At 45.4% G+C, this 25,581-nt stretch overlaps 1 protein-coding gene across 3 annotated transcripts in view; it reads left to right on the top strand.

Moving 5' to 3' along the window:
* Positions 1–218: 218 nt before the first annotated feature.
* Positions 219–25,581, top strand: part of RNF130 (ring finger protein 130) — a 133,698-nt gene continuing 108,335 nt past the window's right edge. Inside the window, exon 1 of one of the 3 annotated variants that reach the window (XM_045069343.1) lies at positions 219–926. In XM_045069343.1, coding sequence (XP_044925278.1) covers positions 470–926 — 457 coding nt within the window. In that variant the 5' untranslated portion in view covers positions 219–469. The remainder of the gene's footprint in view (positions 927–25,581) is intronic. The other 2 variants (XM_045069344.1, XM_045069342.1) reach the window with 2 other exon arrangements.

Raw genomic sequence — 25,581 nt, 5'->3', positions numbered from 1 at the left:
TTTCTTTGGCATTCTCGTTGCAAACTTTTCCGCAGCCTTTGGAAAGCTCCCAGGCTCCAGGACCCACGCGCATCACTCCAGCCGCACCAACAGGGCTCCGCTAAGCTCGCACCCTCGTGCAGGCGGGCGGGAGCGTGCAGAGCCTCGCACGCATGCGCGCGGGGGTGGAGCTGCGCCCCAGGCCTGCGCGTTGCCGCTCGGCCGCTGGGGAGAGGGACTGGGCGGAGCGGTGGCGAGCGCGCGCCGGAGGCGGCCGTGGGGCTAGCGGGACTTTGTGCTCCACAGACTCTCCTTCGGGTGCATCGTCCCGGAGACGCCCCCCGAAATCTGCCGCCGCTTTCAGGCAAGGCGCCCCAGACTCGGCGGGACCAGCCCCGGGGAAATGGAGTGGGCCCGTCCCCACAGCCCCAGAGGGGCACCGAGGAGACGACCGCACGCGGCCTGAGCCGCCGTCCTCGCCCGGGGACCCATGGGCGCGTCCCCGCGGGCGCGCCGCGGACGTGAGGGCGGCGAGCGGCGGGGCCGCGGCGACGAGGAGGGCCGTGCTCGTGCCCGGCCGCGCGCAGGCCGCGCGCGCGCGCTCCCGCCACAGCGCCGGCCGCGCCCGCCCCGCCTCTCGGCGCCGGCCCCGGAGCCCGGTCCGCGAGCAGCGGCGGCGGCGGCGGCGGCCGGAGGGACGATGAGCGGCGCGGCGCGGGCGGGCCCGGCCCGGCTCGCCGCACTCGCCCTGCTGACCTGCAGCCTGTGGCCGGCGCGGGCGGACAACGCGAGCCAGGAGTACTACACTGCGCTCATCAACGTGACGGTGCAGGAGCCCGGCCGCGGCGCCCCGCTCACGTTCCGCATCGACCGCGGGCGCTACGGGCTCGACTCGCCCAAGGCCGAGGTCCGCGGCCAGGTGCTGGCGCCGCTGCCCATCCACGGCGGTGAGTGCCGGGCGGCGGAGAGCGGAGGCCGGGCGCGGGGGGCGCGGGGGCGGGCGACGGCCCCCCCCCCGGGCGAGGGAGCTGGGGTGCGGGGGCGGCGGACACGGCGCCCCCACCCCGGCCGGGCTCGCCGCTCCGCTCCACCGGCGGCCCCGGGGCCGCGGCTTCGGTCGTGGTGCAGCCCGGCCTGCTCGGCGGCTGGCGGTGGGGCTCCTGCGTCGGCTGGGGGCTCGCATCCTCTCCTCGGAGGACTCGGAAAACCGTCCTTTTCGTGGAGGGGGCCTGTTTACGGGAGGGCATCGGCCTGCGAGTTTGCGGGGACAGTTGAGACAAAGGCGGCGGGGGAGGAGCGCACCACTGATTCCTGGCGGAGGAGGTGTTCCCCTGCCGGTTCCGAACCCGCAGGTTTGCGCCCGAAATCCCAGACATAGCGCGGCGCTGGCCCTCGGAGGACCAGGACCCTTTCTCACGTGGAAACGTGCCGTTTTTCTCAAGTGGCAAGTGGGGGGGGGGGTAGAGAAGGAAAACCGGCATCTTCCCTGTTGCTTCTGGCTCCTGCTCTGCCCCAGGAGTTTGACTGTAATTCGACGCCTGGCAACCTCACATTAGGGAAAATCTGATACCGATTAGGACTGGTAGCCAGGTCTTCAGGGCACGGGAGCTGACCGCAGGGCAAATAGATAAAATTTTCAAGAATCGTTTTTGAAGCCATTTGGCTTACCTTCGTGTCTTCCTAAAAGCACAGCAGCCTCTGATTATTTGGTACGAAACACATATTTGTATACATCACTGGCTAGGTTTTAAAGGGAAATTTCTTCCTTCTGATATTTTCTGTGGGTGTGTTTGTTTTTTTTTCCCTCCCCACTGCCAACTTTTTGGAAAATGTCTGCTATCCTCTCCCCCACTCATCCTGAGAATGCTGAGAGGGGATTTTTTTTTTTTTTTTAAGCTGCTATTCATGTTAAGATGACCTAAACAAGGCAGCCTAAATGAGGTAATGGTGTTTGTTCTAATACTTTAAATATTAAAACATCATGCCTCTTACGAGATCTGTGTTTGTTTGCCGAGGTGTTCGTATACTGACTGAGGACAGAGTATCTTGCGGGGCTTTGGCAGTAGCTTGCCCGCCTCCCTCTCCCGTGGACCTGCCCTTTAAAACTTCCCTTGTACACCCAACAGTCAGGTGCTTCAAGTGCATTCTCATCTTCCCTTCCTTAAAAATGGCAGTTAGGGTCCCCATGTGCCCGCAGAAACAACTTTGGTCTTTGGTTCATTTAGTAAATATTTGTGTCCCTGATCTGTGCCAGTCACTGTAGTTGGATCACACGGTGTTGCCAAACTGTGGCACTAACAATGGCAGCCTATTTTCTGGTGCTGAGAACCGTGAGGGTCACGTGGAAGGGGAGGAAGAGGAAGAGAGAGAGAGAGAGAGAGAAAGAGAGAGGCAAGCTGTTCTGGAGCAAGAGCAGGCCCTGGGCCGTGTTTTGAAATCTGTGGTTTTCCTTTGGGGCTTGGTTCCGTCTGGCACCCTAAATCCACTATCCTCACATTTAGACTCTTGCCTCCAGAGGGTTCCACGTTTTAAAACTACTTGTTGCTTGCTTGTCACCCCAAACAAAAGGCCCCTCTTTGAGAAAGCTTGTTTTAGGTGTTGGAGTACAAGGGTGTTGGGAGCTCACATGCAACAGGTGTGTGGGTGAAGGTTTAGCCCCATTCCCTTGTCCCTGCGGAGGTAGCATCGCTGTGGGATTCAAGGTTCTGAGCCCGGCTGTACATATACATACTTTGTGACACTAGGAAAGTAAATTGGCTGCATGACTTCAGTTTCATCAGCAAAATGGAATGATGACATACTTGTCTCAGTAAGGTTGTTGAGAGGTGTAAATGGTTCCTGTGTTTTTTTTTTTTAAAGTAGGCTCCACGCCCAGCATGGAGCTGGACACTGGGCTTGAACTTACGACCCTTAGATCAAGGCTTGAGTTGAGATCAAGAATTGGATGATTTTAACTGACTGAGCCACCCAGGTGTCCCATGGTTCCTCCATTATTAAAAAGAGCAGACTTGTTAACCTAATGGATGTCTAAATTGGTGAGGTTTTAGAAACCCCATTGTAGTGAACACAGTAGGGGCAGTGTGTAAAGGCTGAGTCTGGGGTCAGTTTCCTTAGGTGTCTACGTCTTCCCTTCTCCATCCTCTCGGAGCTCATCTTCTTTTTGTACGTGAGGTTGCTCTACGTTGTCATGGTGTGCAGGTGAGATCCTACAGGTGGTTTGGATTTGACTTCCTACTAAGGATCTCTGCACATAGGCGCTTTCAGTCCAGCAAATACTAATTGAAATCCTTTGTACCACTGGGGAGACAGAGGGGCAACAGCAGTGAACAAAACAGATAAAAATCTCTCTTCTTCCTGAAGCACTATTAAGGGCCTTTTATAAATCAGTTTACCTGTAAATCATCAAGTCCAAGACATTTTCCTGCTTTTGCAACAGGGACTTAGGAGTCTATCTTAAAAACAACAATGGTGGTATAAACCTGTTAAAATTACCCATGTTTAAGAAATAGCTTACATCAATTATATCTCAGGAAAAAGAGAGAAAGTGGTTATTCTTGATTTAGTCGGTTTCAAAATTCTGTATTTTAAGAAAAAATATTGCAATTCTCGTGATCTTTATTCTCTTACCATTTTGAATTGAATTCTTAGCATGTTCGTTGAGGACTTACTGTGTATTGACAGTAAAGTGATATTCAAATCACACAAACGAAAAAGTTATGAGATAGAATTCCTGGCAAAAGCAGCTGTGGGCAGTAGATGTGAATCAATCTCCCTTCCCTTCCTTCCTTCCCTTCTCTTCCTTTCCTTTTCCTTCCTTCCCTTTCCTTCTCTTTTCTTCCTCTCCTTCGGCTCTGTACCAAACATGGGGCTTGAATTCACTACCCTGAGATAGGAGTCACATGCTCTGCCCCCTAAGCCAGCCAGCAGCCCCTAGATGTGAAATTAATGAAAATGCATTTTGAGGATAAGTGTTTGGTAGTAAGGAACATAAAGACAAAATACACGTTTTCCTAGAGCTTAACATGGTGACTCATTTTAAATCTATGATTGGTGAAATACTAGAAACCTGTCTTACTTCATATTGCTACTATCAATTAGGCATGTATGAATTCCTGATCAAAATTTATTTGCCCTATGTCCTTAAAGGATAAGTAGGCAGCTTTTTCTTTCTTGGTGCTTTGGTATTTTCAAAGTACATTTTGGGAAGGTTACAGTTTATAAAACAGTAAGTGTTCCACTTTGAAAATCCATTCTTTGTCATTACATAGAATGCATTTATAAATGGAGATTTCATTTGTCTGGTGCTAACAAATTTCACATTGTAACTGAGAAGGAATTCATTTTTAGAAATGGGCTTTTGAAGCGACCTGTCTTGTATTTGCAGATTCCATTTGCTTTCTTATTACTAATTTACTCAAAGGGTGAGCTTAGAGCTGGAAGCAAGTGTAAAACCTCTCCTTCGTGCCTGCGGTGGGGCAGACCTTGTAACTGTGCTCTGTGTGCGCGCACACTAACTTTTTGTCTCAGTCTGGAGTGGGGGGTTGGGAAGGAGAAGGCCCTGTGTTGATGATGTCATTGTGTCTGCAGATGTGCTGGTGGGAAGAATCTGGTATCAGCCACTTCTTGCTTTGCGTAGAAAATTTGAGGATTGGTTGTTACAGCCTGAGAGAACAGTCTTAACAAATGTTCAGCTTGTTTGGGGGAAGGGGGTCTTGCTGACTGTACAGATACAATAACATTTTTTTTTAAATACTTAGGTTTAAGAAAGTGATTCTGTGGGATGAATCCATTAAATCTGAATATGGCTTTTAAAATTCTGATGAAGAGGGAAGAAGATTGATGTGGAAATAAGGCCTTGGACAAAGTGGTCATGTAATGTTGAAATTCATCATAATAGCAAAGGCAGGGGCTGCTGGAGATAGTCAGAGGTTTCAAAATATTCAGAGGAAAAATAGGTATGATCCTGGGAGTAGGGACTCTGAAAGGAAAGAGAATTCAAAAGGAGCTGGAAGTTCTAAAAACCAGACTTTAATGTAAATAACCAAGCAAGCAGATAAAGGAACTATATACAATAAATTATATTTATATTGAATTTTATAATTTTTTAAAGATGTATTTGGGAGAGAGCATGGGTAGGGGGAGGCAGACTCTCTACGAGCAGGGTGCCTGATGTGGGGCTCGATCCCAGGACCCCGGGATCATGACATGAGCTGAAGGCAGATGCTTAACTGACTGATCCACTCAGGTGCGCCTATATTGAATTTTACAATCTAGAAAATGGTTTTATGTACTGTATTTTCCCTTCAATTTTGGGTGATCTGTTGTCATATAATATTTGAATTTTTTTTTAAGATTTTATTTATTTATTTGACAGAGATCACAAGTAGGCAGAGAGCCAGGCAGAGAGAGAGGAGGAAGCAGGCTCCCTGCTGAGTAGGGCTTGATCCCAGGATGATGTGGGTCTCGATCCCAGGACTCTGGGATCGTGCCCTGAGCCCAAGGCAGAGGCTTTAACCCACTGAACCACCCAGGCGCCCCAGTATTTGAATATTTTTAAAAAAACATTTGTCCTTCCCACCAAATATCCATCCTGCTAACATTTCCATTTCTCTGTTTCTCTTAATGGCAAAGCTTCTCATCTGTGTTGTTCATATTTGCTGTCTTCAGTTTTTCCTCCTGCTGTTCACATTGTGAAGATCTTTGATGCTGTGACAGTGATTCTGATAAAGATGTGGCATATTTAAATGATATATTATTGGCCTTCAGAATCCTGAGGGTCTCACTGTGTGGAATAGTTTGAAACTAAATGAACTGAAACTAAGAAAAAAGTTAATGGGCATGAATAAATAGTCCTGAATTCTAGTAAAAACAAAAATAATAATAATAATCAGCTGCATTGAAGGGTGTTGAAGGGGGAGATAAGGCTTAGTTGCCTTTCGCAGGAGGAGCCATCTCTAGTCTCCGTGTATCTGAGCATCTGGATCCTGGCCAACACTGGTCCCGCTTCATCGAGGCCAGGCCCACCTCTCGTTTATGTTTAGTTCTACATATGAGTTTTATTTATTTATTTTTTAAAAGATTTTATTTATTTATTTGACAGACAGAGATCACAAGTAGGCAGAGAGGCAGGCAGAGAGAGAGGAGGAAGCAGGCTCCCTGCTGAGCAGAGAGCCCGATGTGGGACTCGATCCCAGGACCCTGAGATCATGACCTGAGCCGAAGGCTGTGGCTTAATCCACTGAGCCACCCAGGCGCCCCTACATATGAGTTTTAAAAGATGGACAGAACACAGAGCATTGTTTTGAATATTATGAAAGAAAAATCCTTCCTTTGAAGGAAGGTCAGATGAAATGACTTTATCGAAGTGTGACTACAACTCTTTTTGAAGAACCTGCCAGCATACACCTATGAAGAAGCGTGGTTCTTCTCAAACCAGTCATACGGCCTCGTGTGTGTACAAATATCCACACACGTCCTGTTTAGCAATAAAAACAGATATTGAAACACTTCTAGAATTTGTCTTGAAAGGTCATCTTTTCAGTTGAATGGTTAAAAAAAAGATGTGCAGGGTAACAAATCTGTCTTTCGTAGATAGATTTGAATTTTGACAATTGAAAGTTATTTTGAGGCAGTTCTTTTTTAATGTGCTCGTCTTGTGAACTCTCTTTAGATAATTCTCCAGAGAGAAAGCCCAGTGTGATTGAGGCCACATCCGTGGCATCTGGGGGTTGAATGGGTAATACTCAGAGCTGATTCTTTTGAGTATTTAACAGTCTTGACTTGTTTATAAAATGAAACTGCTTTTCAAGACCATCAACATTTGTATGTTTTATCATCTTTAGAATATCTTACACAGGAGACATTATTTTCTATAAATTGTGTAGCTTTTTTTATTTTTTTTTTTACTGTTGGAAGCAGTTTTTTGTTGTTTTATTTTTTCAGTGTTCCAAGATTCATTGTTTATGCATCACACCCAGTGCTCCATGCAATACGTGCCCTCCTTAATACCCACCACCAGGCCCTCCCAATCCCTCACCCACTTCTTCTCCAAAACCCTCAGTTTGTTTCTCAGAGTCCACAGTCTCTCAGGGTTCGTCTCCCTCTCCAGTGTCCCCCAACACCCTTCTCCTCTTCATCTCCCAATGTCCTCTGTGTTATTCCTTATGCTTCACAAATAATCGAAATCATATAATTGACTCTCTCTGCTTGACTTCTTTCACTCAGCGTAATCTCTTCCAGTACCGTCCATGTTGATACAAAAGTTGGGTATTCATCCTTTCCAATGGCTGCATAATATTCCATTGTATATATATAGACCACATCTTACTTATCCATTCGTCTGTTGAAGGGCATCTTGGCTCTTTCCACAGTTTGGCGGCTGTGGCCATTCCTGCTATGAACATTGGGGTACAGATGGCCCTTCTTTTCACTACATCTGTATCTTTGGGGTAAATACCCAGGAGTGCAATGGCAGGGTCATAGGGAAGCTCTATTTTTAATTTCTTAAGGCATCTCCACACTGTTTTCCAAAGTGGCTGCGCCAACTTGCATTCCCACCAACAGTGTAAGAGCATTCCCCTTCCTCCACATCCTCTCCAGCACTTGTTGTTCACTGTCTTGTTAATTTTGACCATTCTAACTGGTGTAAGGTGATATCCATTGTTGGAAGCAGTTTTGAATAAAACAAAGGGAACTCGTTGAAAGCAAAATGGCATAAATACAAAAGTACTCAAGTACCTGCTCTGGGGTGCCTGGGTGGCTCAGTGGGTTAGGCACCTGCCTTTGGCTCAGGTCATGATCCCAGGGTCCTGAGATCGAGTCCCACATCGGGCTCCTTGCTCAGTGGGGAACCTGCTTCCTCCTTTCTTCCCCGCTTGTGTGCACTATGTTGTTATCTCTGTCACCATCTCTCTCAAATAAATAAAAATCTTTTTTAAAAAAGCACCTACTCTGTGCTTGTGTCCCATGCATCCTACAGTATGTGCAGAAGGCATGGTGTGCACTTCCTGCCTGGAGGAGCTCAGCATTTATGTTGAGACCAGCTTTGTCTGGGCGACATCACCAGCATCTGCCATTGTGGAAGGTGGAGGAGGCTGTCTTCCCCCATGGACATTTTTCAGAAGCAGGGGTCGGCAGACGACTGCCACCTGTTCCTGTGAACAGATTATGGAAGATGGCTGTGGTCCTTTGGTCACGTGTCTGGGGTGGCTTTTGAATTGGGTGGTTGTGACAGGAGTGTCTGTGGCCTGGAAGCCTAAAGAGCTTAGTCCCCAGCCCTTTAAGAAAATGTTTGACAATTTGTTTTCTAAAAGTTCGTTTATACCTTAGTTTTTCCTGTGAAAAACTATGTTATGGATTTATGGATGAGGGCTTGATTCCTAAATTGCCCCAGACTATGACTCCTGGCAGTTAGGGACAATGGCGTCTTTGTTTCAGCCCAGCACCTAGGACTGTGCCTGGCACTAGAGCAAGCCACTGGATTATAGGATTGCATTTTGTCCTGTGCTGTTCAGTCTGGTAGTGAAACTGATGGCAGGCTCTGTAGGAATGTGGGGCTGGGGGGTGATGGACAGGGTATACCGTAGGGCCTCTGTTAGTGTGCTACAGTGTAAATGGCATGAAGACCACAGAAACAGAAAATGGTTTGGACGTGTAGTCTGGAAAGGTTTCGTTGAAAATGTGGAATTTGAAGTCAACCTTGATCAGTTCTCTTTCCGGCTGGTAAAAGGGACTGGGTTTACTTCCTTACCTAAAATGACTAGAAAGTCGGACAAAGTTATGAAACAGCAGTTTTAGAAATAGGTCAACAAAGAGTACAAGACAGTGATACCTGAGAGAAAGGAAATAAACAATGGAGCTGTTTGCTGCTCCAGCCTTCAGCCAGGAGAGTTTCCATGTTGCAGTGCAAGTAAGGGGTATCCAGAAGGAACCTGGCGGGCTCCTTGAGTTGCTGAGACAGAGTTCAGAGCTCAGGGAGGCCCCGGGGTTGGAATGGGCTTGGGTGTGCAAGGAGGGAAAGCACGAGAGAGGAGGGAGCGGCACAGAGTGAGCTCTGGAGAGCCACAGTGGGTCCTCTCAGGTCTTTGGTTGAATACTGATCTGTACATTTTATGAAGAGCCGTCAGAAATTAGCAGACAGAAGAACTCTCGGAGTTCTCACGAGGCTGGGAATAGTTCATATTCTCGTCAGTCAATGTAGGGAGACCCTCTAATGCTCAGGGCATGGAGCAAGGCCACGTTAGCCCTAAATAAAAGCCTAACACAGCTTAGAAGCCCACTTTCAAAGGGTCAGACTGATTCCCAGTAACTGGTCCAGAACAAAGCCTGACAGTAGTTAAAGGGATGCAATGCCATCTGGGTCCCAAAAACATAAAAATATCCAAGACCAATATCCAGTCAGAAATGACCAGACGTGCTAAGAAACAGACAAAACAATCCATAGCAACAGGCCCAGAAATGGAACAAATGGTAGAGTTGCAGAAGAGAATGTTAGAGCTACTATTACAGATCTACATTTGTTTGAGGGAAAAGAAAGTAAGAACATGATGAGGAGAGAAACGGATGCAGACCAGACCCAAGTCAGACCTCTAGTCACGAACCCAAACTTGACCAAGTGGAAGGTTTCCACTGATAGAAAGGAGAGCAGTGAGTGCGCTGCTGCTGAGCGAGGGTTGTGCTCTGGTGCCATCCGTGTATCCCGGGCAGAGACGTGCAGTTAACACACAGCGTGTCCCACACTGGACTGAGCTGTGCCAGAACTGTACGCGGACTGGCCTTTAATAACAGCCCTAGGTGGTTACAGGTTTGTGGAATTAGGGTTCTTCAGTCTCTCGCTTGGTGTCTTTTATCTTCAGCGCACTCTCTGTGATGGGAAATGATGCATCTGGTTGGTTGGTTTCTGCGGGCAGGGGTACAGTTCGTGTGTCCACTCTTGTCTGATTGGTGCTTAGTGTGGGACCTGGCATGTAGTAGGCTGTTGGCATTGGGTCGTGAGCACTGGAAAGGTTGAAGCTGGTGAGGGAGCACACCAACCGTGTGGCCGTAGGGGCTCAGCAGAGCTGAGATGTGATTTGGGTCTGTCTGGCCGCTACGTCTACATTCCAACCACTTTTTTGTACTGCTTCCCAAATGGATTTAATAAATTATGATCTATCCACTCAGCGGAATGTTACACAGCCATTAAAGGGGATCGTGAAAGTTGCATATATCCTACAAAAATAAATGTACAGTGATTGAGCTGTGACTGTTAAATTTGTTTACAGTGGACAAGGACTCAAAATAATGTGCAAAAATAAAACCGGTTGTGTTATATTGATTGGATTGTGGGTGACATTTCTCATTTTCTTTTCTCTCTTTTTTTGAAATTGTTAATTTTCAGTACAAAAGCTTCATAAGGGGAAAGTCCTAGTTCCCGAGGGGACAAGTCCATGTCAACAGGTTGGTTTTCTGTTTGTTTGTTCCCTAGCTTCAAGGAGAATGGAATGAATTCCAAGCCACATTCAGAAAGAGTAGGAAACTAGGAGATACCAGATGTCTATTGAAAAGGGCATGTTTTTCCCTAGTAAGAAAAAAGGAACTCCAACACCAAGAGTACTTGGTCCAAATGGGAAACAAGTAAAATGTGGCATGATTTCGAGTGATTAGCAGATCCTAGAAGGAGAAGTGGAATCTTAGCACAGGGCCCAGCTGTTCTGTAACACTTCTGTAATGACAGTATTAATACTTCAGTGGTTTTGTTGGTTTTCACTGTTTAATCAGTCTGCAGTTAAAGCATAGAAGGGTCTGTGACTTGTAGAACAGAAAGTAAACATTACCAACCTTAAGAATATACCACTATAGGTGCACCTGGGTGGCTCAGTCGTTAAGTGTCTGCCTTCAGCTTGGGTCATGATCCCGGGGTTCTGGGATAGAGCCCCACATCGGGCTCCCTGCTCAGTGGGGAGCCTGCTTCTCCTCCTCCCTCTGCCTGCTGCTCTGCCTACTTGTGTACTCTATCTTTCTGTCAAATAAATAGAATCTTTTAAAAAAAAATACCACTATAAACAGATGATGAAGGTAGAGAAAAGGAAGAGAAAAGATGAGTCAGGAACGGGTGAGGGCCAGTGTCTTCGTCTCTCCACACAAGGTGAGCCTTCCGGAGGACATCTGTAGCTGCAGCCGCTGGGAGGGTTTAATCCCAGAGAAGAATCAGGAACTAACAGAATCAGGAGAGAGGAAAGATGTGACACCTCAGTGAGCAGAATCTTGATTTGTGACCTCATAAATCTATAGTGTCTAATGATGAAATAATGGCCATAAGCCTTTTTGGAAGTTAAAAGTGGACGCCTTTTGGGACTTGGGGAGCTGGAGTGAATGGGGCAGGGGCCCTTCCCTGTATGCCACTGGGAGAATTTGCCTTGGCTGCGTGTGGACACAGATCCTGCTCTTTCCCCTTTCCACACTTGAAGTGAATTCTGCTCCCATTCCTTTTCCTCTTGCTGAAGCTCCCTGCTTTCCCAGCATCCTCAGCCTTCTGCAGCTCCAGGGCCCTGGTGGAGAATGTAGAGTTCTGCAGAAACCAAGCACGGTCTCCAGAGCATTCCTGCTTAGTTGGCACCGACAGACTCTGAAATCAGGAAACACTCCCATCGACTTACCTGATTTTATTTCTTAAGCAGCACTGCGTCTGTAAACCCTAGAGGAAGCTATTGGAGTAGCTACTATGTTGGTTTCCCTTTTCCCTGGCAGCTCCCTTCCTCCTCAGTCAGTAGTGAGAAGGCCTCAGCCTTGACTGAGCATAGGATGACCCTGTCCCTTGGCCCCCTCTGGGGCTATCTCAGCCCCCTCCGGGCTTCTCACTTCTCTCCTTACTTGATGTTGATTCTGTGATTCTTCATGATAATCGCACCTTTTTCCTCTATTCTGTGTCACACTCACTTGGCAAAATCACCATCCTGGGTGAGCCACGTATCATTCGTCTTTGCGCTTCCTGTCACCACACAGCTGAACAGCCCAGCTGACCAAGGTTGAGAACATCAAATTTAAGCAAAAACAAATGGGCACACAATGTTCAGTAATCCAAAACCATTTCCTTTTTTACGTTTTTTTACTTATTCAATCTCTACACCCAGTGTGGGCTCAAACTCACGACCCCGAGATCAAGAGTCACACATTCTTCTGAGCCAGCCAGGTGCCCCCCAAAATATTTTCTTCTAAAGAAGTGAGACAGCTCTCTGAGGCAACAAGTTTCTCTCTCTCCAATGCCTGCTGTCGTCTCTTCCCCTTTACCTTCAGCCTGGTCATCTCTTCTGAGCCCTTGAGTCACACATTCAACTCTACCTGCTTGGTATCTTTGACTTAAATGTCTCGAGGACCTCTCCGGATTGAAGAGCCTCAGATGGAGTTTTTGACACTTTTTTTTTGCCTTCCTGTCTGCTCCCCCTGCTCCCCAGTCTCCCCCATCTCTGTAAATGATATCACTGTCTACTCTTAATATTTAAACAAATCTAGGAGTCATCCTTGCTGCCTTCCCTCACGTGCCACGTCCGATCTTTCCTCCGCAGATCACTGGCAGGACTGCAGAATATGCATCTCTCTCTGTAGCTTGCCATTCTCCCTCCTGCTGCCTCGGTGTAGGCAGCTCTCCCCCCTTGCCCTTTCCTGGTCTCTCTGCCTCTTCTCTGAACTCCCATCAATGTTTTCTCCCTACAGCAGCCAGAATCCTCCTGAAGCCTCCACATGAAATCGTAACACTCCCTGCTTAACCCCCTTCAACGTCTTCTCATTGTCCTTAGAATGGCAGGGTGGACCCCTTGCTGCAGGGGACTCCCTTCGCTCCCACCACTCCGCTCGCCGCTGCTCCCCATGCCAAAGCCGCTCTGGTCGTCTTTACTTCTTGGCGCTCCAGAGTTGTCTTCACAATGTGTTACCTCCTGGCTGCTGTCCCACCCACCTCCACTTCCTCCTCCCCCATAAGGTGGTTGCCTCCACCATATGGTGGAGCTTTCCAGTTCTTTGGTTCTGTATAATGGCCAATTAAAGGGGCAGACAGAGACACGGGAGAAGAATTACCGAATGTCAGAGCTCAGTGGCTGTCAGTGATTCTCCAGTCTAGCCACCCCTCCAAAGCCTCAGCATTCCTGTCTGGTGATTGTACAGCTCCCGCATGCAATTCAGCTCTGGAAAACTGTGAGGAAGTTTTTCACCTGGGGGAAAAAATTGGTTCAAATATTTGTAGGCAGTAGTTGATTCCCTTGTTTGACTCAAGCCCTCTAACCTTTGGGCTATCTATCCCTGTTTCTTTGGGCCATTCTTAAGTATATGGTGCCATAAATGTCAGAATGCGTTTGTCTATGGGCACTCCACTCCAGTAGGCTGAATAGTGTCCCATCAAAGTTCATATCCACCTGGAATCTTAGAGTGTGACCTTATTTGGAAATAGGATCTTGACAAATGTAAGTAGTTAAGGATGGAGATAAGATCACAGTAGCTTAGGGTGGGTCCTAAATCCAATGTGGGTGTCCTTTTAAGGAAAGGAGAGGATTCAGAGAGGCACAGAGGGAAAAAGTTCACAGGAGGAGAGAGGGAAGCAGAGGTCACAGTTACTCTGCCATGCCCAGTGCACACCAAGGGTTGCTGTTGAGCCCCAGAAGCTGGGAGAGAGACGTGCGACTGTTTCTTCCTTGAGCCTCCAGAAGAAGCCAACCCTGCTGACTCTTTGATTTCAGCTTCTGGTCTCCAGAACTGCCACACAATCCATTTCTTGTTTGAAGCCACCAAGTATGTGGTCATTTGTTATGGCAGCCCCAGGGAATGAATACAGAAAAATCCCGACTGGACATAGTCATGCATTTGGTTTCACCAAAGCAGAAGAAAGCAGAGCTGCTTTTTCCCATGGTGCTGGACCCCTGCCTAGAATTCTATAAGTTATTTTGGTAGCGTTAATCACTGACTCCTACTGAGCTTACCGATGATTAAACCTTCTAAGTCTTTGTCAGTGGCTGCCCTGAGCTATGTGATTTTATCTTCACCGGACGCAGCCTGTTCTCTCAGCCTTTCCAGATACTCTCTGAGTCCTGAATTGTCACCCACGGTCTTTCCTCTTCCCGGTGGCCTTGTGTCTGTATTGAATGTGATGAGCCTACTTGCAGGATCTAAGTGAGGTCTTAACCTTCTGGGCTTATGGAGCCCCTTTAAGACTGTAATGAAAGCCTTGGAGCTTTTGGCCAAAAAATTTTGTATTGATGTTAGATAATACAGAAAATTTTCAGTGAGGTTTAGAAGGTTCAGATACCTCTTCGAGCCCCAAGGGGTCCGGAAACCCGAAGTTAAGGGTCCCTACTCTATGTAATAATAGTTTTGAAGCATGGGAATGACCAGACCCTCATAGTGTGTTGGTCAAAACCTTCCAGGGTGGTTGACCTTGTTCCGTTTATCAGCATTTCTGGGGCACGGGCACGTCACAGAGTTTTCATTGACTTTGCATTGGGTGCCTGTTTCTCAGTCTTAGGATATCATAAAAGACATGGTCAGGGACACCTGGGTGGCTCAGTTGGTTAAGCGGCTGCCTTCGGCTCAGGTCATGATCCCAGTGTCCTGGGATTGAGTCCCACATCAGGCTCCTTGCTCAGCAGGGAGCCTGCATCTCCCTCTGCCTCTGCCTTCCACTCTGTCTGCCTGTGCTCATGCGCTCTCTCTCTAACACATAAATAAAATCTTAAAAAAAAAAAAAAGACATGATCAGGTGTTTTGAGGGAAAGAACAAAGGTATTTATTTATTTATTCATTTAAAGATTTTATTTATTTATTTGACAGACAGGTCGCAAGTAGGCAGAGAGGCAGGCAGAGAGAAAGGAAGGGAAGCAGGCTCCCCAGCGAGCAGACAGCCTGATGGCGGAGCTCAGTCCCAGGACCCTGAGATCATGACCTGAGCCGAAGGCAGAAGCTTAACCCACTGAGCCACCCAAGTGCCTCAAGGTATTTATTGTCTCTGTTCTGGATTTGCTAGTTCAGGAGCTGAGGCAAGGAAGGAGAGGAAGTGGATCTTTCAGGGCTCAGCCACAGTAGCTTAGTTTCCTGTTGCCACTGCAAACCAACTGGCTTAATACAGATTTATTATTGCAGTTCAAGAAGTGAGAAGCCCAGAATCAGGTCTCTCTAGGCTGAAATCAAGGCACTGGCAATCCTGCACTCTTCCCAGAGGCTCTGAGAGAGAATCAGTTATTTTCCCTTTCCTAGCTTCTAGAGGCTGCCTGCATTCCTTGGCTTGTGGCCCTTCCTCTGTCTTCAGAAGCTGTAGGGAGGCATCTGCAGGCTCTATCCTCCATCTGACCTCTTGCCTCTTTCCTGCACATTTCAGAGACCCTGGGATTACCCTATGCCCACCCACGCAGTCCAGGGTAATCGATTTATTTATTTATTTTAAAAGATTTTATTTACTTATTTGATAGGGGTTTGGGGAGAGGACACAAGCAGGGGTAGTGGGAGAGGGAGAGGGAGAGGGAGAAGCAGGCTTCCCACCTAGGAGGGAGCCCAATACGGGGCTTGATCCCAAAACCCTGGGATCATGTCCTGAGCTGAAGGCAGATGCCTAACGACTGAGCCACCCAGGTGCCCCTAATCTCTTTATTTTAAAGTCTCCTGAAGAGCACCTTTTAATTTCCTTGTGCAGCATAACCTAACATATTCACAGGTCCCAGGGATTAGGGTAGAGACATGTGGGGGAGGGGGACAGCATTATTTTGCCGTCCAGACAGCATGGACTTGTGCTAGCACCCTGTGATGACAGCCTTCTCTTCTCTGGGTCTGCAGTTACTCTTTTAATCATACCTTCTAAAATTTTGCCAAGGAGCCGCAATTCCCAAGCACGTCCGCAATTTGCACCATCCACCTTCATCACTTGTGAACACTGGAGTGCTGTTTACACACTACTTGTTGGCTACTTTCGTAATATCGCTCCTCTGGCGTTCACCAGACGGTGACTCATCTGGATCAATAATCCTGAACTCGTGGGGCAGTCGCTTCCAATGCTCCTTCAGCAGAGGCTCATTCAGTGCCCACTGTGTGGCAGGCAGGACAAGACGGTACGCACGCCTCCGGGCGGGGAGGCAAAGTGAGTCAGCACCTGGGGATGGTCCAGTGGTAAAAACAGACATTGAACAGATGATAACAGGTAACTTTATCACTGATGCCGGGCGGGAGGACCAGGATGCCGAGAGGACATAGATGAGAGCGGCAACTCAGTGCAGGGTGGTTAGGGAAGGCTCCTCTGAAGAAGCGTTAACGGTGAGACTAACGCAAGGGCCGGGGATCCTCCGTGAAGACCAGAAGGTGCAAAACATCTTTGGTGTGCGGGAGGAAAGGAAAGGAGTAATGGAGAGACTAAGGGAAAGTGGTATTCAGCAGAGGCGAAAGGGTGGGTCAGTATTTTCTAGGCTTGTCAGGAGTTTTGTCCTTGTCTTAAGAAGAATAGAAGATTTCTGAAGGGTTCACTGGTTTGTTTGTTAAATGTTTAGTTATGGTAAAATACAGAGAATACGAAACTTACTATCTTAGCCCTTCTTTAAATGCACCGTTCAGTAGTATTACGTGTACATACATTGTTGTGCAGGCGATCTCTAGAACTTTTTATCTTGCCAAACAGAACCTCCCCATTTCCCCCTCCACCAGCCCGCGGCAACTGCCCTTCCACTTTCTGTCTCGAAATCTGGCTGCTCTAGAACGTCGTCCTGTTGGTAGAATCCCACAGAATACTGTATCATTTTGTGATTGACTTCTTTTCTTTTCTTTTTTTTTTTTAAGATTTTATTTTTGTTTATTTGACAGAGATCACAAGTAGGCAGAGAGGCAGGCAGAGAGGGAGGGAGGGAAGCAGGCTCCCCGCTGAGCAGAGAGCCCGACGCAGGACTCGATCCCAGGACCCTGAGATCATGACCTGAGCCGAAGGCAAGGCTTTAACACACTGAGCTACCTAGGCGCCCCGCAGCTGACTTATTTTCACTTAGCCTGTTGTCCTCCACGTCTGTCCATGTCGTGGAGTTCGTCAGTGCCGTAGAAGGGCTTTAACCTGAGGGCTGAGCTGGCTGTAAAACCTGCACAGAAAAACACGCAGCCCTAAGTGCAGCTTGGGGAGTTACTGTAGCCCGCCCAAGCCTGGTCAGGAACGTGAGCATCCCCATAAGCCCCTTTTCCATCATGACACCACCTAGCACCCCCAGACTGAAGACCGCAGATTATGCCTGTTTTCACCTGATGCACGTAGGTGGTATAGTATGGGTGCCTTTGTGTTCTTGGACCAAGTCTCTTCTGCTCCCATTGCTAGTGTGTGAGCTCAGCTCCTGTTACCGTCTGTGGTTTTGTCGGTGGGCCCGAACTTGAGTAGGTCACAGCTTAGCCGTGCTCTGTGGATAGGCACGTGGGCTGTCTGCTACTTGGCTTTCGTGGCTTCGCATGCTGTCGTGCACACTGTGTTCGCACATGGAGCGTTTTCTGGGCTGTGTGCTCGGGAGGGGACTATTATCTCCCTCCGTTTTCTTTCAGGCCCACTATGCCCAAGACAGCTCGTTGTCGTTCCTCTGGAGCTCTGTTCCTCCTCTGAGGGTGCTGTTTCAGTCAGCAGTACCACCTTCTACCCCTTCTACCTCTTAGGCCAGAAACTGAGACACTTTCTGCAGGCCTCCAGCCCCCGTATCTAGTTACTCACGCAGCCTTGTTGGTCCAGATTCCTAAGTGTCTCTACAGTGTGTCCACTTCTCCCCACATCCACTGCAGACTACTCTGATCTCCTCTCTCGGCTCTGTGGCCTCCTGATGGGCTTCCTTGTGTCCACTGTTACCCACTCTGACACGTCCCTGCGGTGCAGGGACACAGACTCTCCTGGTTGTGCACACACACGTGTCCCCAGTCCTGTACTTAGAAATGGTACACTGTCCTCTCGGTGTTCTCTGATATAGCATCTAATAAGTTTGTATTTGTAATAGTCTTCGTGTTAATTTCTAACTTTTTTGCTTTATTTTCCCAATCCAGTTAGTTAGGTTTTGGGTTTTGGGGGGGCTTTTTTGTTCAGGGTTTTTTTGTTTGTTTTTTTCCCCTTTCATGGTGACTAAAAAGAGCTTGTACAGCAGTAGAAATGTGAGTTCTGCCAATTTTTTTTTAAACTTTATTTTGCAGGCCTTTTTTTTTTTAAAGACATTTGTCTTACAAATATGGGACAGTTTAATTAAAAGTAGTTGGTCTCATCTGTAAATCCAGGTTAACTCCGCTGTTTTACAATAAGGGGAAAACACATACATGTGTGAGGGAGTCACTGCTGTTCCCTTTACATTTGTGGGATCCCACTCAGGACGCCTCAGATACAACAGGAGACACACAACAGCGAGTCATGGATTGAGAAAAGCAGCCAGTGTTAATCCATAATGAAATATCAGTAAAGCTTCATTTCTTACTACCTATAACAGAATGATTTTCCTTTTATAACTCAAGTCAACTTAGAAAAGTCAGTGGATATAAGATCAATACAAATACAAAAAAGAAGCTAATTGTACTTCTCTATGCCAGGAACAAGCAATTAGACAATAAATTTTTAAAAATACCATTTAAAATGGCATTGGCATTGAAAACTACAGAACACTGTCATAAGAAATGAACGATCTGAAGAAGCAGAAAAACATCCCATATTCAAGGATCCAAAGACTTACCATATTGTTAATATGGCCAGTTGACCTACAGGTTCATCATGATCCTAGGAAAATACCAGCTGGATTTTTGGAGAGATTGGCAGGCTGATTGTAATTCATGTGGACCCTGAATAGTCAAAACAGTCTTGAACAAGAAGAACACAATCAAAGGGCTCACATTTCCCGATTTCAGAACTTACTACAAGACAGTGTGGTACTGGCACAGACCTACAGATCAATGAAATAGAAGTGGCATCCAAAAAAGCTTACATTTATGATCAATTGATTGTTGACCAAGATGCCAAGACAATTCAGTGGGGAAAACAACAGTCTTTTCAACACAGGGTGCTGGGAAGACTGGAGAGCCAGGAGGACTGAGAGCGAGAGAGAGGAGGCCAGAGAAATGTGCACTGTCTCAAAGTGGTTCACCCCCCCACGTACATGCTGAGGAGGGTGTCTGCCGAGGGCTGGAAGATTTCCTCTGCACTTCGTGAGGTAGAAGCACAGTGACTGGAAATTTAGAAGGAAGCAACTATATTGTTTTCTTAGTTGGCCAACTCCAGGGCAAAGAAAGCTGGATTATTCCAGATCATCTTAAGGGAATGAGAGATTTCTTGAAGAAACCAGCATGAGTGCACCAGATGCAAACAGCAGTTTTACTGAGATGAGAGTGTGTCACAGAGAAACGTACCCCCAAGGATCTGTGGATTGGCTTTCTGACGATCTCTGTGCCCGGTTGCAGTGTCCCTTAGTCTTCCTCTGACAGTCACCCTTCTCACCTCTTTGATAGAGGAAACAAAAGCAAAAAATGGTTTTGGGAAATACTGTCACCCACTGTTTTTGATGACCCCACTGTAGACCTATTTCTTTCCTACTTGTCTTGGTCTAAAAAAAACTTTTGAAGAAATCTTTTGGGAAGGGGGTGAGAGAAGCCACTTTGCTTGCTCCTGTCATTATTTGCAATCTTTAACTCTTCCTGGGCTTTTTAATTTTTGGAAAAAAAAAAAAATCTAAGTCTGCACGGTCATCCTGCATTTGCCTTTATGGCTTTCTTGCTATTCTGTTCATTATCTTTCTCATCAGGATGATTTGTAATTACCCAGCTATCTTTGCCCTGGGTTTTGCAAACTCTGTAATGATGGGTTGCTTTCTTGCAAGTTACTAGTCACTTTGCATTCTGGGTGTGTGTTGGGTTCTGGGTTGCAGTTTCCCCTGGTTATCCATAGGCGTTAGCTTGTTGGAGAGGAAGCGAATGGAAGAGCAGATCATGAACTTGTTAGACGCCCTGCTTTTAGCTGAGCAACATCTCTCCAGTTCTGTAGATCCTAGCTCAGTGACCTGTTAAGAACTTTCATATTTACTCTGTTTGGCAGGTTGGCATAGGTATATTGCCCCATCACAGTTTCATTTCTGTGTCTTAGGTTCTTGAGTTCTGTTCTCTTGGATTTCCCTAAAAGAAGTCTGTTATCTTGATACAAAATATCTGCTTCTTTTTTCCCTCTAGTTCCTTAGGTATACTTTTCCCATCATCTCTAGACCCACTTCAACAAGTTCTGTTGATTGTTATTTAAAATAAACTAAAGGGTTTTCTTATTACTTATATTTGTTTAGAGATACCTCAGATTATGAAAACTTTAAATCTCCTGTTCTCAAAAAAAAAAAAAATCTTCTGTTCTCAGTGTTCATTTGAGTCCCTCAAGTAGTTTTTGGGTTTTTTTTTTTTCCCCTCTAACTGTCCTCCACAGGGACTGACTTCATGATTTTTTTTTCATGTTCTCCTACCTCCTTCCTCAGCAGTTAGCTATTCCTAGCCCATCATTTTTCCTTTTTTTTTTTTTTCTGTAAGGATGAGTCATTTCTTTTAACTCCCATATTATTGATTCAAAGGTTAACAACAGCATCACACGCTGAGCTAGCACCTGTCAAATGTAAGGAATGGTGAACTGTGTGATAGAGATTTGCATAAAGCAAGGACCCTAAGATGAAGAAATTTCTTGCTATATAAATTCTCTCTATATTTTGCGTATTAGCTCCTTATCAGATACATGAATTACGGATATTTTCTCCCATTTGATAGGTTTCCTCTTCATTTTGTTGATGGGCTTCCTTAGCTGTGCCGCAGCTTCTTAGTTTGGTGAAGTCCCACTTGTGCATTTTTGCTTTTGGTGCCTTTACTTTTTACTTTTTTTTTTTTTTTTTTTTTTTTTTTAAAGATTTTATTTATTTATCTGACAGAGAGAGATCACAAGTAGGCAGAGAGGCAGGCAGAGAGAGAGAGAGGAGGAAGCAGGCTCCCTGCTGAGCAGAGAGCCCGATGTGGGACTCGATCCCAGGACTCCGAGATCATGACCTGAGCCGAAGGCAGCGGCTTAACCCACTGAGCCACCCAGGCGCCCAACTTTTTACTTTTTTTGAATCCAAAAAATCACCACCAAATCGAGGAAATTACTGCCCCTGTTTTGTTTTAGGAATTCTGTGGTTCCGGGTCTTATGTTCAATTCTTTGATCCATTTTGAGTTGATTTTTGTGTACAGTGTAAGATAGTGCTCCTGTTTCATTATTTTGCATGTTGCTGTCTTTCCCAGAACACCATTTATTGAAGAGAACATCCCTTCTCTGTTGTATATTATTAACTCCTTTGTTGTAAATTAATTGGACATACATGTGTAGATTTCTGGGGTCTCTATTTTGTTCCATTGATCTGTGTCTTTTTTTTTTTTGGAAGGGGGTGCAGTGGGGGAGGAGCAGAGTGAGAGAGAGAATCTTAGTAAACTCCACATTGAGCGCAGAACCTGACACAGGGTTCAGTCCCACAACCCTGAGATCATGACCTAAGCCGAAATCAGGAGTCGGGTGCTTAACCAGCTGAGCCTCCCAGGCACCCCTGTGTGTCCTGTTTTATGCCAGATTAGTACAGATTCATAATATAGTTCAAATTAGTACAGATTAGTACAGATTCATAATATAGTTCAAAATAAGGAAGCATGATATTTCGAGCTTTATTTGTCTTTCTCAGAATTGCGTTGGCTATTCAGGCCTTTTTGTGGCTCCATGCAAATTTTAGGATTATTTGTCCTATTTCTGTGAAAAATACCATTGGAATTTTGATAAGGATTGCATTGAATCCCTATTTAGTAGAGTAGATTGCTCTGGGTAATATGGGCATTTTAACAGTATTGATTCTTCCAATCAAAATATCTATTTGTTTCTTCCTTAGTTTCTTACATCAATGTCTTATAATTTTCAGTATACAGCTCTTTTACCTCCTTGGTTGAATTTATTCCTAAGTATTTCATTCTTTTTGATGCAGTTGTGAATGGGATTGTTTTCTTTTCTTTCTAGTAATTCATGAGTAGTGTCTAGATATGCAACAGATTTATGTGCGTTTTGTATACTGTAGCTTTACTGAGTTTATTAGCTGTAACAGCTTTTTGGTGGAATTTTTAGGGTTTTCTATATATAATGTCATGTCATTTACAAATAGAGACAGTTTTACTTCTTCCTTTCAGATATGGATGCCTCTTACATTTTTTTCTTGCCTAATTGCTCTGGTTAGGACTTCCAGTGCTGTATGTTAAATAAAGGTAATGAGAGTGGACATCCTTGTCTTGTTCCTGATCTTGGAGGAAAAGGTTTTAGTTTCTCACTGTGGAGTATGATGTTAGTTGTGGGCTTGTCTTATAGGACCTTCATTATGTTGAAGTACATTCCCTTTATACCCATTTAGTTGAGAGTTTTTATCATAAATAGAGTTGAATTTTGTCAGATGCTTTCCCTGCATCTTTTGAAATGATTGTGTGGTCCCAAAATGGAGGCATTTGTTAATGTAGGGTACCACATTGTTGTGGAGGTTGAACCATCATTGCATTCCTGGAACAAATCCTGTTTGATACGGTGTGTAATCCATTAGATATGTGTTTGAAGTTATGTTCCAGATGGCCCAGTCTTTGTTAATGTTGTCTCTGTGTCCAACTCATTAATACTAGAACTACTAGAAGAGGTGATAGATAAAACAGGAATGCTTCCATATTCTTTCCTCTTCTGCCCAAGAGTTAATAATGCCTTCCCATGTTGCCAGCTTTCCATTATAAGTTCTGGCGATACACGTACAACGTGCGTACTTGATATTTGCTGAGAGACTAGATCTCAGGTGTTTTCACCAAATTAAAAAAAAATAATAAAGGTTACTAAATGAGGCAATGGATATATGAATTCACTTGACTGTGGTGATCATTTCACAGTGTGTATCAAATCACATTGTGTACTTTAAATATATGTAGTTTTTGTTTATTAATTATACCTCAGTAAAGCTGTGGGTGGGGGGATAATGCTTTTCAAGACTTTCCTGCCCGGTGGTATCCTTACACCCTTCTGTGCATCAGCAGTGTTGAGGTATAGAGTGGCTTTGCTTGGCCATTGTGGGGTTTTGGTGGTAGCCAAGAAAATGGAACACTCTATTTAGTCCTCTCTCTTGTCACTTCCTTGTTTCTCAACAGGGATTTCAGTCTTGTGTGTTTAGGTGAATGATGATGCTCTCGGTCAGGACATCACATTTGATGGGGGAGAATAATGAGTTGGGGATACTCAGTATTCATGGAGAAATATGTAGCAGACAGTTGAAAATTGCAGAATAAAACACAAGAGAGAGATTTAGACATTACATACATACAGGTGTTGGTTGAAGCCGTGGGAGTGGGTAAGATTGCCCACTGAGAAGAGAGGGCTCGGGACAGATGCTTGGTGAAAGCCCTCCATTTAAGAGGCTGTCAACAGGAAAATAAGAGTAGGCAGAGAGGCGAGAGGAACGTGTGGTGAACAGAAGTCAACAGAAAAGAGAGCTGCAGAAAAACTCGTACTCAATGTGTAATGCTTTTGTGGAATGGGGAGTGATGTGGATTAGGTAATTAACACATACTTCCGTTGCACTGTGGTACACTAGTCAAGGACTGAGCACGATTTTTAGTTATTTTTATTTGCTTCATCTCTCTTACATGAAGTACTTGTTGTATCAGTTGTAATAGAAATTATTTTTGAACATAACTTTTCAGGTGAAGTGATTTGTATTAGTCATCATTTAAAATTCTCTTAAGATGCTTTTTATTATGTCATGGAGAACATCCAGCAGATATATTTAAGTTGTAAGGATGTGAAAAATAATCAAAATCCATTTGAGATATGCAATAACTAAGTATAGAAGACAAATGATAATGGATAGCTATTGATGATTAAACTTGCTGACAGGTCAGCTCTGTATGACCCTCCTTACAGTGTTGACTGATATATCCTGCACTCTAGGTGTACAGAAGATATTCTGTTGTTGCCTTCTTGTTAAAAATTCCATACAAAAAGGCAATGACTTGTAAAAATTTGTTTCTTTACAATAAGTATAAGCAAAGAAGCAAAACTTGCCAACTCGGAGAAAATAAGGGACACATTTATTTTACTTTTAAAATATACTAGACTCAAAGCTGCAAAGTAGATAAAATAACATTTGAGAACCTTTACAATTAAAATGTTTTCTTCAGCTTCTTCTCATCATAAGAAGCAGAAAACAATGGAATAATATCTTCAAAGTGCTGAGGAAAGTATCCAGAATTTTTTACCTAATTAAGCTGTCATTCAAGAATGGGATCATATGAAAGATGTTTTCAGATATAAAAAGACAAGTTTACTCGAAACCCTGACTTTACCCTGAACAGATCCTTATTTGAAGGAACATCAAAGGGATGTTCTTACTATTCTTATAAGGAAGGAGAAAATGAAGGACAGAAGGAAAAAGTGAGATATGAAGAGGATAGCGATGATTAATTTTTTAAAAGATTTATTTATTAGAGGGGCACCTGAGTGGCTCAGTTGGTTAGGCATCTGCCTTGGGCTCAGGTCGTGATCCTGGAGTTCTGGGATTGACCCCTGCGTCAGGCTTCCTGCTCAGCAAGGGAGCCTACTTCCCCCTCACCCTTTGCCTACTGCTTCCCCTGCTTGTGTGGTTGCCCTCCCTCTCTCTCTCTCTTTCTCTCTCTCTCTGTCAAACGAATAAATAAAATCTTTAAAAAAAAAAGTTGTTTTTTTTTTTTTTAAATTCCACTTGAGTTTTGGGGAGGGGCGGAGGGAGAGAATCTTTACGCAAACTCCCTGCTGAGCACAGCCTAATGGGGGCTTGACCTCACAATCCTGAGATGGTAACCTGAGCTGAAACCAAGAGTCAGAGGCTTCACCTACTGTACCGCTCAGGGGCCCCTGTCATGGTTCATTTTAAGTATCACTTTTACTGGGCCAGAGGGTGTCTAGGTGATTTGGTCAGATATTCTGGGTGTTTCTCTCAGGGTATTTTTAGATGAGATTAACATTTAAGTTGGTAGACTGAATAAAGTGGGTCAAAGGAGATTGCCATCCCTGATGTGTGTGGGCCTCATCTAATCAGTCGAAGGCCTGCATAAAACAAAAGAGCTGATTTTCCTTCCAGTAAGAGAGAATTCCTCTTGCCTGACTGGTTTTGCATTAGGAGATTGGCCTTTCCCTGCCCGCAGACTCAAACTGAAACATTAGCTCTTCCTGAGTCTCAAGCTGCTAGGCTTCCAACTAGAGCCACACCATTATCTCTCCAGTTTGCTGACTTACCCTGCAGATCTTGGGGTTTGTCAGCCTCCACAGCCCCATGAGCTAATTCCTTACACACCGTCTCTTTATACACACATGTATCTTATTGGTCTGTTTCTCTGGAGATCCTAGACTAACATAAGGACTGACCAGTATCTGTAGGTAACATTCAACAGGCATTGACCATATGAAACTATAAATACTAGGGATGGGGTAATTAGAGCAAGGTAGATCTGAGTAAGGGTAATTATAGGTAAGATGAAAGGGGGTGGTTGGAACTGCATCTGGCAATAGATTGAATGGTGGCCTCCCAGAAGATGTGTCGGTGACCTAATCCCCAGAACCTAGGAAT

This window comes from Mustela putorius, unplaced genomic scaffold, assembly GCF_011764305.1.
Source record: "Mustela putorius furo isolate JIRA1106 unplaced genomic scaffold, ASM1176430v1.1 tig00003923_pilon_pilon_pilon, whole genome shotgun sequence".
Taxonomy (NCBI): domain Eukaryota; kingdom Metazoa; phylum Chordata; class Mammalia; order Carnivora; family Mustelidae; genus Mustela; species Mustela putorius.
Note: the sequence above shows the minus strand (reverse complement) of the source record. Positions and strands in the feature narration are given on the sequence as shown.